At 34.3% G+C, this 14,993-nt stretch overlaps 1 protein-coding gene across 2 annotated transcripts in view; it reads left to right on the top strand.

Annotated features, from left to right (window-relative positions):
* Positions 1–14,993, top strand: part of MDGA2 (MAM domain containing glycosylphosphatidylinositol anchor 2) — an 878,646-nt gene that overhangs the window by 845,204 nt on the left and 18,449 nt on the right. For both annotated transcript variants that reach the window (XR_006818839.1, XM_046010033.1), the window contains exons 13-14: positions 366–521; positions 1,010–1,168. Coding sequence is in view for 1 of the 2 variants with exons in the window: in XM_046010033.1 (XP_045865989.1) it covers positions 366–521; positions 1,010–1,168 (315 nt within the window). In the remaining variant the exon portion in view is untranslated. The remainder of the gene's footprint in view (positions 1–365; positions 522–1,009; positions 1,169–14,993) is intronic.

Raw genomic sequence — 14,993 nt, 5'->3', positions numbered from 1 at the left:
CTTGAAAGTTTTCTTTGGATTATTTCTACACTCAAAAAATGAAAGTTGGAAAAAGTCTTCAGCCATAATTCAAGTGTGAATTATATTCTTTAATTTCAATTATTTGAATATTTCAGAGGCAAGTGGTTTGGGTTTAAGTTATTAAACCAAGGGGCTGCCTTATATATCAAGATTATTTTTCTTTTTTGTTAAAAATGAAAGTTTAATGTTTATTCATAATCGTGTGCCCTATTATGGCTCCGGAGCCACTATCTCAGTCTTGCATTATTATTGCTGTATAATGTTTTTAAAAATTTCATAAGAATATTAAAGTGCTTATATTAGTTTAATTAGTATTAATTACTTTCATTAAAATGCATTAACAGGAGAATTTCACTGTGGATTTGAAGATGGTAACATTTGTTTGTTCACCCAAGATGATACAGATAATTTTGACTGGACAAAGCAAAGTACTGCGACAAGAAATACAAAATATACTCCAAACACAGGACCTAATGCTGATCGTAGTGGCTCCAAAGAAGGTATGAGGGTATGAAATGTTGTGTTTATAACAATCACACTTCAGCCTCAGACTTTCAGAAATTAATGCCATTAATGCCCTTAGTATAACATGCAACAGAATGCTTAGCTATAGATGTGAAGATTATGGGATAAAACATTAAATTTTTAATGTGCAGTACCAATAATTCAAATATTTCCAAAGTTTGTAGGCATGAATCTTCTCTCAGAATTCACTGACACATATAGTTGAGAGATTGAAATTTTTTAAATAATTCAAGTGTAAAATTCCAATTTTGTCCAAAGTTTTTATACATTTAAGCGATTTTTGTTTAATTATGTAGATCATTTACTTATCTTTATATTATATATATAGTTAGTAAATTAGATCAAAAGTCTTCTGTGACTCTACAATTTACTTCATATAAAAACTCTAATACTTCTTAATGATTTCAAATTTCATGTCACCTAATAGTAATGTGTTTAAACATTTTATATTGTCTTTTTAAAGGTTTTTACATGTACATTGAGACATCTCGACCCAGATTGGAAGGCGAAAAGGCCCGACTTCTCAGCCCTGTTTTCAGCATAGCTCCTAAAAACCCTTACGGCCCCACGAACACTGCATATTGTTTCAGCTTCTTTTATCACATGTATGGACAACATATAGGTAAGACGGCAAGAATTATTATATTTCTTCTAGAGTATATCGTAACTAAGAAGAAAAAGGTTCACAAACACACAGCATGAAATCAATTTTAGTCAAAGAATATCATCATTGACTTTTAAATGACTTATCTGCAAATTGCAAAATAAGATGCTAAGAATGTTCCCCTATCAGGTCCTAATTTCCAAATTTTATATTAGAATTTGATCTTTTGGATTATTACCTATCCCTTCTAGAATCTTAATTCCAGCAAACCAATGGGTTAAATTCTTTATGATCTTATTGTGAAATTAATACCAGTATAACTTGGGCTGCTTCTTTATTAATGACCATTAAAAGGAGTGTTGCCATCTTTGCAAGACAAATACTTTTAGCACTTTGGAATACTAATAGGATATTTTCTTGTTTATAAAATGTGGAATACTAATATGATATTTTTTGGAATACTAATATGATATTTTCTTGTTTATAAAATATGCCTAACACAACTAGTAAGATGTAAGAACATCCTTGGTCCTGAAGAGAATGCAAAGATGAAGATACATTCCTTGCCCTTAGAGACCCTTGTACAGTCATGGAAGCCAAGATGCATAAATATATAATCATGTCAGATAGAATGCCGAATAATCTTTAGAAAGAGCCTAGCAGGAGCACCTGGGTGGTTCATTTGGTTAAGCATCTGCCTTCGGCTTAGGTCATGATCCCAGGGTTCTGGAAGCAGCCCCGCCTGAGGCTTGCAGGGAGTCTTCTTCTCCCTTTGCCTCTTACCTTTCCCCTGCTCATGCTCTCACTTGTGCTTTCTCTCTCTCCTGTGCACTCACTCCCTCTCTCTCTCAGATACATAAAATCTTTTTTTTTTTTTTTAAAGAGCTTATCAAAACTCCTGCGGGAGGTGGGGAGAGATCATACGGGTCTACAATTCTTTATGCACAATTCTAAAATCAAAAAACTGAACACACAATTTTGTCACCTACTTATCTGGCAATGCATGCCAGCCTAATCTCTGTGCCTCAGAATATATGACCTGAGCTACTATGAACTTATTTGTAGTCTTTATTTAGCCAAGTAGGTGTGGACTTTTATACTATCTGCAGCAAAAACATTACTGTTTAATTATGAGGTTCTGTTCCAGCTCCTTCCAGAGAGTGTCGTGTAATATACAAGATATATATTCCTTTACCTATCTAAAATAAGACTAAATTCTGATGGTGAAGCCTCTAAGCTCACAGAGTTTGGACCAGGGATTGTGGATCGCATCTAGCTGAAGAATAAGGAAATCCTTAGGGACAAAGGAAACCATTTCTTTATGAAAGAAGGGTACATTTTTGATAAAAACAGATAAACACAGGGAAGATTAAGGCAGTAATAATGAGGAAGTAAAATGTGGGCCGTTAGATGACATTGTTTGGATACAAATGAATAAAACTAAAAATATAAATATATAATTATATAAACTAACAAAATTCTGCACATGATCTCTTCTACTGCACTGTTTAAGTGAAGTAATCCCCTTAATCAGTTCATAAAAACGGGCATCACTGTTCATCTTTTACAGAGAGAACACTGAACCTCAGAGTGTGTGTACGAACTGCAAGTGACCAGTCATGCTGGGGCGTAAACTCACGGCCAGCACTAGTAACCGACGTTTTTCACAGTGGAGCACTAGGTGACACATCTGGAAGGACAAATTTGTGCAGTCAAAAGTACCCTTAACATGAAGTCCGAAATCTGGGCAGGAGCTCGGCTGTTAGCCCTTAGTCACTGTAGGAACTTAGAGAATTCCTTTAAATTGTCTGGATGGTGACCTCCTCATCTGTAAAATGGGAATAATAATGTCTATTTCGGAAATTTGTAGTTCAAGGTAAATGAGGTGACCTATATAAAATCTCCTATCAGATGGTAGATACTCACAATCTGAGGCTACTTTGAATCTCAAACAGCAGCAATAATAACAACAGTAAAGTAATAGCTAATGCTTATGGGCCAGATCACTATTCCTAACATGTCATGGATTATTTCCTTTAACTTTCACAATAAACAGTAGTGCTCCTTAAAGTCATAATCCTATTTCATAGATAGGGAAACTGATAGAACTTTACTTCACTGTACTTGCCATAATGTTACAGCCAATAAATAGAGGAGCCATACATAATACCAGTCTGGAAGTGGACACACAGTTTGCCCGCTCCTCCACTCTGGGGAGACTTCCTGGAACGCCATAAAAATTTAGCTCATTTAGTGGTCAGGGGAAACATTACAGCTTTTGTGCAGGCAAATGCATGATGATATCTTTGATGTGGGAAAACAGATCTTCTAGGAGGAGGTAAAATCATTGAAAAAAAGAGTATAGACTGGAAAAGCAGAAAGTTAGGACAGTGGTCATAGTTTGGTTTACTGCGGCCTAACCTATGAAAAGAAATCATAATCTCACAATGCCAAACCATCTTACTTATTGTGAGATGACGACTTTATTACAAATGTTGGAGTAGATAACTCTAATTTTTCCCATTAGCTGCTGATGTATGTTTTATTTATTCTTTATTTTGAATATATTTCCTAGACTTCTGTTCTCTCCTTCCAGATTACCTTGGAAGAAGGCTTATTTTAAATTGGTTTTTAAAGGTTTGTTTTTTGGTTTTTGACAGAGGAAGATCACAAGTAGGCAGAGAAGCAGGAGAGGGAGAGGAGGAAGTAGGCTCCCTGCTGAGCAGAGAGCCCGATGTGGGGCTCCATCCCAGAACCCCAGGATCATGACCTGAGCCGAAGGCAAAGGCTATAACCCACTGAGCCACCCAGGCACCCCTTAAATTGGTTTTTAAATAAATAATTCCAAGGTCAAATTTTTGAATTACTTTAATGAGTAAAATATGCAGTTTTTATTTTTATGAAGCTAGCCCCCTCTCAAAACTTATGCATATTTATGTTGAGATCCAAGATAATTTTACTATACTTTCTAACTTCATACTTGTTATTCTTACCCTCTCTATTGTCAGCAAAAGTGCAGCTGACCTCTGCTAGTTTTATCTGGATTGTTTCAGGAAGAAAGCAGATCTCCCTTTCTTCCATGTTCTCATCCATCTGCCACTTTGATGCCTGTGTCATTTCTCTGTTTCATCAGGTGGTTGAAGTTTGCTGGTATCATATGTCACTTGAGTCCCTGTCAGCAGGGCATGATCATGCTGCTTACTAAAATCCATGCAAAAATGCCTGCTCCAGACACTGACTCATCAATGAGGACCAGCTGAATGACCTCATTAGGGAGAGGTTGCCTATAGCTGAAACCGTCCCTCTTTGCAGATGTTATTCTAAGACACTCATTTATCTGGAAACCTGGGTGCATTTATAGTTACTAGTTTTGCAAATCACACTCTCAGTTTGATCGATTCTCTTGGAAGTTCAGATTCAAAAGTGATTCATTCTGAATTTCTAATAGCCTCATTGCATTTATTTCTTCTTGAGTAATCATACATGATCTCTGCTGTTTAAACTATGACTAGTGCTCAATGGATCATTGAGAAGAGTTCTAATTTTTTAATACAAAAAATGGGCAATCAGTTATGCATTACCTAGAAAAGAGATTCCTCTTTGAAATAAAGTCAAATATGTTATATTACTTATCGATTGCTATGTAAAAAGTTTCCCCAAAATTGTGTAGTTTGAAACAACACTGACCTCTGAGAGTCTGTGGGTCAGGAATATAGGTGTGGCTTAGCTGAGTGTCTGTAGCTCAAGGTCTCCCATGAGGTTGTAAGCTATCAGGCATGACTGCCCTCAAATTTGAAGACCTGACTTAGGGACGATATATTTTTAAGACTGCTTACTTGGTTTTTGGTGGGCCTCACTCCATCATAGTGTCAGACTAAGGACATTGATTTCTTGCTGGCTGTTGAATTCCTCTCAGCTCTCTCAGTTAGTTCCTCGGCATATGGACGTCTCTGGGACTGGCATGGCAGCAGGCTTCCTCCAAAGCAAGCAATCCAAGAGAGAGAGCAAATGCATGCCTCCGGCTTTTAACTTCTGTCTTATTCTATTTCTTATAACAGCTGGTAATTCCAACCCACATTTAATGGGAGGAAATTACACAAGAGTGTTAATGCTGAGAGGGAGAAATCATTGGGAGGCATCTTAGCGTTTATTTGCCACATTGGTACAATTTCTTGCTAGTTAAATGTTTCATCAAAATTGAAGAAAAAATAAATAAAAACCACACTATGTCACCCTTAAACTATTGATTTATATGTAGATGATATAATATATAGTTATCTGATAATAGTATAAGATTATTTCAGCAATCCTGTAGCTACCAGCAGGCATTTTGATTCGTGATTAATCAGTTGGATTTCTAATGTTCTTAAGAGGAATTGAACTTCATATGAGGTCAACTGATATGACAAAAGCTTAATAAATTCAGTAAAAAATGTACTTCATTTATTTCTAGAAAGAATGTGAAATATAAGCATTATCATATCGTATGAGGAAATTAAAGATAGAAATACAAAAAGCACTTATGAATACATTCATTGAACTTGATAAGTATAGTTCAGTAAAGTTGTGGCTCTAGAAATCTAATTTCACTGTGGAACAAATGGGAAGCTAAGAAAAGGAGTAGTACATTAATAGGATCTGTTCTCATGAATCTTGAGGGTGGGGGAGAAGTAATCAAGTAGAGAGATGTGGGGTTATAGAAGTACCTATTTTAAGAGGAAAAAATAATAGAATAGGAAGTTTTTAGATACAAAACTCAAAGCAAAGCAAGTTTCTTGAAGAGATGGAAATTGAGAATTCTAGTAGGAAAATTAACCTTGAAGAAGGAATAATGTCATTTCCACTGAGGTGGGAAGAAAAGAAGTAGGAATGTAGCTTTTGATGCATTCCTAGATGCAAGAATAGCAAGCAGACTTGGAAGTTGATTTTTGAATAGTATCTGTTTCTTTCTGTAAAATAAATGCAGCTCTTATGTGTTCAAAGAGTAGACAGTTTCAGGAGAGCAATAAATGGAAGCAGAGACTGGTCAGTGATGTAGAGGTTAATGAAACATGTGGAGATCAGGATATCAGTCCTCAGTGTCTTGAAATGTGTTTTAGGATATAATGTTCAGTTTTAATGCTAATCACTTCTTGCGTATTTTACTGAATTTCCCTGCTCACTGACTTCCTTGCTGTCTCTTGGGCCCATTGATTTTGGGGTAGAGATCATTTTCTAAAACCAGTAACATAAGGGTCTCAAGGATAGACGCCCTTCTGGCTTCTCCTTAGGGCAGTTGCATAGTCTATACCAGCCATGCATGAAGTCCCTCAAACTGAGCTGACTTGTATCTGGGGCTCTATCTTTGTTCTGCTAAACTACATGAAATGAGGTCTCTCCCCATCCCATGGTGCTCTGCAAATGTAAACATTTATTTACCCACTATATAAATCGTAATTAAGCAAATGAGTATTTTTTAAATCACATGATAGAATAAGTGTTTCTTCCCTTCTTAAATCACCTAAATAACTCATAGTCTTCTTTCAGAAACAAACTCAGGGACATCGCTGAAATTTTTCCTCATCCTCTTGCTGCTTTTGTTCCCATAACACCTGGTGCACATCTCTATCATAATAATTGTCCCCCAGACCTCTGCTAGACTATAAGCTCCTTGAGAGCAGCAATCATGATTCCTTTCTGTTTGATCCTCTGAAACAATAAAGACTCAATATATTAAAAATAATAATTTACACTAGATATTTAAGCTTCTGAGTGTGCTAGAAGAAAAAGCAAGGGAGTTTAAAGTACTGGTGTAGATTGGAAACAGAAGGTCATTTCACCAAGACTTTATAGAATGTATTGGGGGAAAAAAATAGAAGTTAATCATTGACTTAATTTGTATTTGAGTCTAAGTGTTCTGGCAACTAAAGCCTAGAGGAAAGCAAAAATGTCTCATATTTCTTAACTACTAATTCAAAGAGAAATTTATGTTTATCAAAGTACCCTTAGTAGTATAATGGTAAATGTCTTCATTTGGTACTTTTAGAAAGATATAAAACTTGTTCAAATAAAAATTTTATATACTGACTGATCATAATACATTACAGGTCATGTTTTGAGCTACAGTATCATGATCTGGGTATGTCACTATGTCACTTTATGACTGACTAACAGAATACAGAAATAGAACTTAAGAAATCTGTAATTAACTTCTAATTAAATTTCTCAATAAAATATCTCAGGTTACTTTTTAGCAAGTAAACTTTCTCAGTGCCGACATTCAAAATTTTTCAAATGGAGACTTTTCTATAAAATATAGAGAAGGCAATGGTGATAAGTTTTACAGAGTTCTAGGAGTCTGATTTTTATTCTCATTTTGATTAAAGACAGTATTTCTTCTGTTTAGTAAAAAAAAAAAAAGGTTCTTGCTTATATCCCAAATATGTTCTTCAAATAGGAAATCTCCTCACATTATCTCACATTATTTTCCCTTGGGGCTACTGATAATGCCAGTATCAGTGTGAACATAATGCTGTAGGTGGAAGACATTCATTGAGTAAATAACTTTGTTGAATTAAGATGTATTTTTTTTTCAAATGGGGGTGGATAGAACCTAGCCATGATTTATAACCACTTATTGAAATGTGTTATTACACATACTTGTCACAAACCCTCTAATAAGACCATATGCAATATCTAGTGCTCTTATCTTTTAAGTCTGTGTTTTGAACCAACAATCCCTAAATTTACTCTCCTCCTATTTATTACACAAACAATGAATAGTAGAAGCTGAGATATTTAAATGAAATTAGTGATATGACAGAGAAAGGCTGGTATTTCAAAATATGCAAGTCTAATTCTTAGTGTAATGAATAAAGAATATTATTTCATCAGTTGAATTAATGGTCACCAAATGGGTTGACTTGCTTTTGTTTCTCACCCAATGTACCAAACTTCTTAAACTAACTTTACTGAAAGTATAGATTTATAGTGATTATATTTGGCCTTAGGTCTTGAATTCACTCATTTTTGTTCAACAGAATGAACTGCACATGCTGTGGGCTTAGTGGTATATAGGGTTCTATAGAAAATAAGAAAGAATTGTTGTAAAAGGTCTCTATCCACCAAATAATTTGTCATCACATTTAGGATAATAAATTACTGAATAAAATAAAAACCAGAAAGTAATAGTCATCAAAATGAATGACAATCCTGTGCTATAGGTGAACAAGGGAGAGAACCCTGAAAACAGCAAAGTTAAAATAAGTTTTCTGTGGAAGTGAAAAAAATGCAAACCATCTGAACAAGTTAAGTATTAAGCAGAAAGCAAAGGTTACAAAATGTGAGAAGAAGAGCCACGTGTTAGGATGGAGAATAGTGCTCTTACAGCAGCGAAAGGGAAGTATGGAACCAGAGTGTCAGAGTCTACCTAAGGGATCTGACATATATCAGAGAAATAGAAAGTCTAACGACAGCTATGTTTTTGGAAAATTCACTGGACACTAACGTTGAGATTCAACAGGATACAAGGCATGGTAATGACTAGAGAAAGTGAACTGATATTTTTTATTTAATGTATCATTGCAATTATATATTGAAAAATAACAGCAGATACACATAGCCATTTCTGTTTAAGCAGAAATTAATGATTTTATAATTTTCCATTTTTGTCTGTGTGTATAAAACACATGATGCTAACAATTAGCTATCAATATACATAACTCTTGCCTGAAGCTAGATAATTTGGGCACATCCTCTTCTTCCATGAAATGTGGAATACAAATTAATGCCCGTATTACTTATTAGAATAAAAATGTGATTTATGATCAAGTAATCCCTAGGCCTTAGAGTAAATCAAATTACAAATTAACTTCTATGAACTTGATAATTTCAAGTATCTGTAAGAAATATGTATGCACATTTTAGGACATATATGTGAGTTATTTATATAAAATATATATTTATAGTAAATAGTTAAAAGTAAAATTATGTTAATGACAGTGAAAGAAGAGAACTAGGTAATAATAATTATAAATAATATTGATGCAAACTATATTTATAGAGTAATTTCTATGAAATCATGTGCTTTCACAATGCCATAAATAATTCCAAAACTTTGGTCACTGCCCATGAGATAATACAGCACTTAAGTCATTTAGCCTTTCTGACCATGGTCCCTAACATGAGGTCAGTTTTCTCGAGGTCTTGCACCTGACTCTAGAAGGAGATGATCAAAAGATGAGAATTAGGAAACCAAAGGGAAGAAAAAGAGAGTTAAGTTTTGCTTAACAACTTCAAACTTGTATCATGGGACTATGTAGCATTTGAAAATCCTTGGGGATGATTAACTTCTTACCTATTGATACCTGGTGCCTACTCAAGCATAAACACAGTGTCTCTAAGGACTTAAAATTATTAAGGGTATGAACACAATCCATCATACTCACTCTAGAATTTTCTTACTATAATATTATAATAATCTGCTGAATCAGCTTTGCTGAATCTAACTTCTCTTGCATTGCTTTATTCTGTTTCACAAGCTCTAATTTCATTGATCTAAATGCCCTGAACATGAGTTTATATAACTTTTGTCATTGAATTCTCTCTTACAAACTTAAAAAGCTGGGAAGTTGCTTTAAAATGGTTCTAAAGTCATTTATCTGTTAATATTGCTTTCAGCATAAAATTGATCAGTGAATCAATAGTTTGGATTCATGGATAATGGAGTATAATTAATACCAGGTGCATAAGAATAAGACATTTAAATTATAAGATATTTTAAGGAATTCATTTCAGTCAGTTATACTTTCAGTATCTTTTTAAATAAGTTATGCTTACCTTTTAAAATAAAATCCAGTCACACTTGACTATAGTTCATATAATCTATTCAAAAACAAATTCAAATCTAGGATAATCAGATCTGGCTTCTTTAGACCTAGGACAAATATTTTTCACATAGTATATATTCAATAAACATAAATTCAAATAATTCAAGTTTGAATTTTTATTACATATGTAAAAAGGAAATATTAGGGGTGCCTGGGTAGCTCAGTGGGTTAAAGCCTCTGCCTTCGGCTCAGGTCATGATCCTAGGGTCCTGGGATCAAGCCTGGCATCAGGCTCTCTGCTCATCAGGGAGCCTTTTTCCACCTCTCTCTGCCTGCCTCTCTGCCTATCAAATAAATAAATAAAATCCTTTTTTTAAAAAAAGGAAATATTAATTAAAAATATAAACATGATCACAGGGAAAGCATACTCCCTGAGAAAAAAATACTTTTGATCCTGATATAATAATTTACCATTATTGATATAATAATGGAAAGTCATATAGATATAGATAGATATAAATGTGTATTTTATTAAAGTATCTATTTTCTATTTTAAGTAAATTCTGAAAGACATAGTATATGCTACTTTTTGGCCCGATTGCAACTAATTTAAAAAGAGTGTTATTTTATTAACATTTGACACAAATTTCCATGTATTGATTCAATGACAGGATTGATTCCTGTCACTTCAATTAAAATAATTGGTAGTAATTCATTCCCTGCCATCTGTTTACATTAACACCTCATAGTTACATTTACCTCACAGTTAAATTTACCTCACATCTACTGGTAACTTTTAAAGTACTGAAAAACGTGAACTCCCTTCATAGCTTAGAGAGAGCATCCTTCATTCTTTTCATGCAAGATACTGAAGGACTTCTACCAGAAAGAGAAGCTAGGTCTTATGTTTAAGAAATTTTTTTTTTTTTTTAAATGATAACTGATATTTTCCTTTCTGTAAAGGCAGTTCAGTTAGATAAATCCGTTGAGACTGTCACAGCTCAACCCAATCAGTTACCGCTAATACAGCCATAGGCTGTGGCAGACACAGGCCATGGGATAGATGAGAAGGTCCTTTTCTATCTAATGCATATATAGATTATTTCTTCAAATAATTTCAGAAAGATATATGCTTATACCACTTTGTGAGTCCAATGACAACCAAGGGATTCAGAAAGTATTATAACTTTATTTAATGTTTAACATAATTTGTTATTTACTTGGGTTTGATTTCATTGAATCCCTCCCTGTTGTGGATTATGTTCAAAATAGAATGTAGTTATATCACACTAAAATATGTCCTGCAGTGGCTTTTCCTTTTGGCACAAGTTTGCCTTTCTGATGTACAAGATTCCAGGACCAACAGGGCAAAAAAAATTGAGCCACACTGAATATTTAAAAAGAAAAATAGAAAGATGGATTCAGAAAGCTACTTCTTACCACAGTGGATCACTGAGCACAATGGGAAAGTCCCAGAAAGTTCAACTCTTAAATGGCTCAGAGACATGAATGTTTTTCCACTATTCTCAGATTGCTGAATCTTGATATAGTAGTGAATCTCACATTAACCTGTTCTGCACCTTTAGATCTTATAGGAGAAGCTAACAAAATCCACACCTATCCCGTGGATATAAAAGAAGCCCTATAAAATTGTTTGGGGGAAAATGTCACAAGATTACTTAGCATTATTTAAGGGTGAATAAAGAGGATTAAATAAGAGAGAAAGAGAGATTGAAAAAATAAGGCTCTACTGAGGATTGCATAGAAAAAAACAAAGCTAACATGCACATAATAAAGGAAGTACATACTATTGAAAAAAAACTTACAGTTCAGGTGAAAGTAAAATTTATTCTGTATAAGCTTTATAGCTTCCAACAAATTAATAAGAATGTGAACTTTATTAAACAATAAAAAATAAGAATGATACAACAGATGAATTTGAAAAAAAGGACCTGAATAAAGGATTAAAATAAGGGGGAGCTTTGTGAGATCAGACAGGAATGTAGCATCATAAATAATAGCCAAGTAAAGATGACATTAGAAACAAGAGAACAAAATTCATACTATAGAAATTAAAATCAGTACTATGGAGGACAAGCCTGCGATTTTTCTTATACTGAAGGGGAAAAAAATACAAGAAAGTAGATTCTGAAGCAAAAGTAAACAAGCAACAAGATAAAACAAAAAACACCAAAAAAAAGGAAGCTGGAGAACATTATGTATACATATGCATGTATTATCCCTAAATATAATACTAGCAAAAGGAATTAACGTAATAAAAGAGTACTAGTCCATTACCAAGTAAAATGGATTCCTGTAATACAATCCTAGTTCCACATTAAGAAGTGCCCTAATACAATCTCCTGCATCAATAGAGAAATAGAGAAATATTATTGAACTATCTTGATAGATAATAGTAAAACACAGTGAGGAGTAGGATGAAACATGATGTACAGTTTACATACTTTAACTCATTTCAATTCTCACCAAGAGCTTATGCTAGTTATTATTATCATCATCACTTGTGTGATAAGGAAATTGAAGCAGAGAGATTTAAGAGACTAAGCGGAAGTCAGCCAGCTAGTGACAGGTGATGTTAGGAATGCAGGGGGTTTGTTGTTGTTTAAAAAAGTACATATTCAGGGCACCTGGTGGCTCAGTGGGTTAAGCCTCTACCTTCGGCTCAGGTCATGATTTCTGGGTCCTGGGATCGAGCCTCACATCAAGCTCTCTGCTCTGCTCCCCCCTCTCTCTCTACCTGCCTGCTTGTGATCTCTCTGTCAAATAAATAAATGAAATCTTTAAAAGAAAAAAAAGTACATATTCATGTTTATGTATCTGTGCCTAATATGAATATGTGTGCTTATGTGTAAAGAATTGATAAAATTGCTCTAAAAATCTGAAGGATAAACTACTCTATACCATATAATTGTACATATCTTGATATATATTTTAAAAAATGACTAAAGCAACATACACCAAAATATTAAGGAGGCCACCTTTGAGAGACCAATTTAATGGTGATTTTTATATTGTTTTTCCTGTTCTGCAATGTTTGTGTGCAATATTCACATAAACCAATGTATATATTATATGGAAGATAGATATGGATTTTAATAATAACATGATTATCTGTAAAAGTTATCAAAATGAGACTGTCTTGAAGCCACACAGTAGTTACCGGCTCCAGATAAATCCTACAGCTATAAACAACTCTTAAAATGGGTTAAAGAGAGTAAGTAATGGTTTTCAGAAAATGGAAGAGGCAGGGCAAGACTGAGATCTGTGAAAATGAGGTAATATCTACAGGAGCCTTCCTCTGCCTGAGAATAATTTCCTGGCCCTAACACAGAGCTCTTGAATTCAAGCAGAACATGGAGGTGCCACTGAGTTCAGGAGGCAGAGATGAGAGTACTGGGCAGCTAAAGTAGTTAGAATCTGTAAATCAGGATAAAAGAAAGAAGGTGTGCTGAGTTGACTCTAGAAACTTCTATAGGGTTCCACATGTCTTTGCCTAAAGGCTAAGTTATACTCATGTAATAGTAAAAAAAAAACAGGGTTTACAATATAGCAACATATTGTTTTGTGGACTTGACAACAGAACAGAGGTGGGCAGGTCAAAGAGTCCTGGGAGAAGAACAGTGGGGAATATTGAAGTTGAAGCCATTTTAGAGTGAAGAGATATCCTAACAGCCTCTGACAACATGAAAACAAAAACAAAAACAAACAAACAAACAAAACAGGCTCTCCCTTAGGGTGACGCCCTAAAGAACTGACCTCTGTAGACCTTTCCTTTAAAAACCCAAGTCCAAGCTGCAACAAGATCCACAGTAGAGACAGATTTGAAGGTTGATTCCCACAGAGTTAAGGAGATTCGTGTGACAATTTGGGCTTTTCACAGGTCTGCATTGTTATTATAAAACCAAACCTATCTATACAAGTTTAACATGATGAGTCAGTGGGGCACCTGGGTGGCTCAGTGGGTTAAAGCCTCTGCCTTCGGCTCAGGTCATGATCCCAGGGTCCTGGGATCGAGCCCCACATCGGGCTCTCTCCTCCGCGGGGAACCTGCTTCCTCCTCTCTCTCTGCCTGCCTCTGCCTAGTTGTGATTTCTCTCTGTCAAATAAATAAAAAAAAAATAAAATAAAAAAATTTAAAAAAAAAGATTTTAACATGATGAGTCAGTAATTGAATAGCCTGTTAGAACAAAACTGCCTTCTTAGAATGATTATAAAGCTAAATATCCTTAATGTAATGTCTACAATGCCCATTATTTAGTGAAAATCACCAGATGGACAAAGAAACAGAAAATGTGATCCACAGTCAATGAAAGAGTAAAAAATTAACCCATAAAAATGAAACTGAAGAGGACCAAACATTAGACTTAGCAGATAAAAACTTTTAAAAAGGTATTTTAAATATGTTCAATGACATTAGAGTAAATATATTGCAAGAATCATAGGAAGTAGAGTCTTAATAATTGGACAGATAGTGAAGTCTAGCAAAGAAAGAGAAATTATACAAAAGAGCCAAATAAGATTTGTATCATTAAGTGGTTGACAAGACATGAAGAATTTACTGGAGGAACTTAACATATTGCAGAAGGAAAAAAAAATAGATAATAAACTTGAAGGCAGACACAATTTTCCAACCTGAAAAATGAAGGGAAAATGTTGGATAAAAATGACTATAGCCTCTGGTAAAAGAATATCAAATTGCATAACATATATATAATTGGAGTCTGAAAAAGTAGAAGAAATAGATGAGGCAGAAATAAAAGGAAAGCTAAAAGAGGTTCAGCAAACCCTGCATAAGATATTTAGGCAAACTATAATCAAACTACTGCAAACCAAAGATAAGGGAAAATGCTCAAAAGCAGCCTGAAGGAGAAAAGAAAAAAAAAAAAAAACATGCAGAAGGGAAAAAGATAAAATGATGGCTGATTTCACATTAGAAACCGTGATATAGAGAAGAAAAATAGAACAACATTCAAGTGCTTAGGGGAAAAATTGGAAGAATTTTAAGTCTCACAAAA

Source organism: Meles meles, chromosome 6 (assembly GCF_922984935.1).
Source record: "Meles meles chromosome 6, mMelMel3.1 paternal haplotype, whole genome shotgun sequence".
Classification (NCBI taxonomy): domain Eukaryota; kingdom Metazoa; phylum Chordata; class Mammalia; order Carnivora; family Mustelidae; genus Meles; species Meles meles.
This window is presented reverse-complemented; position numbering and strand designations above follow the sequence as displayed.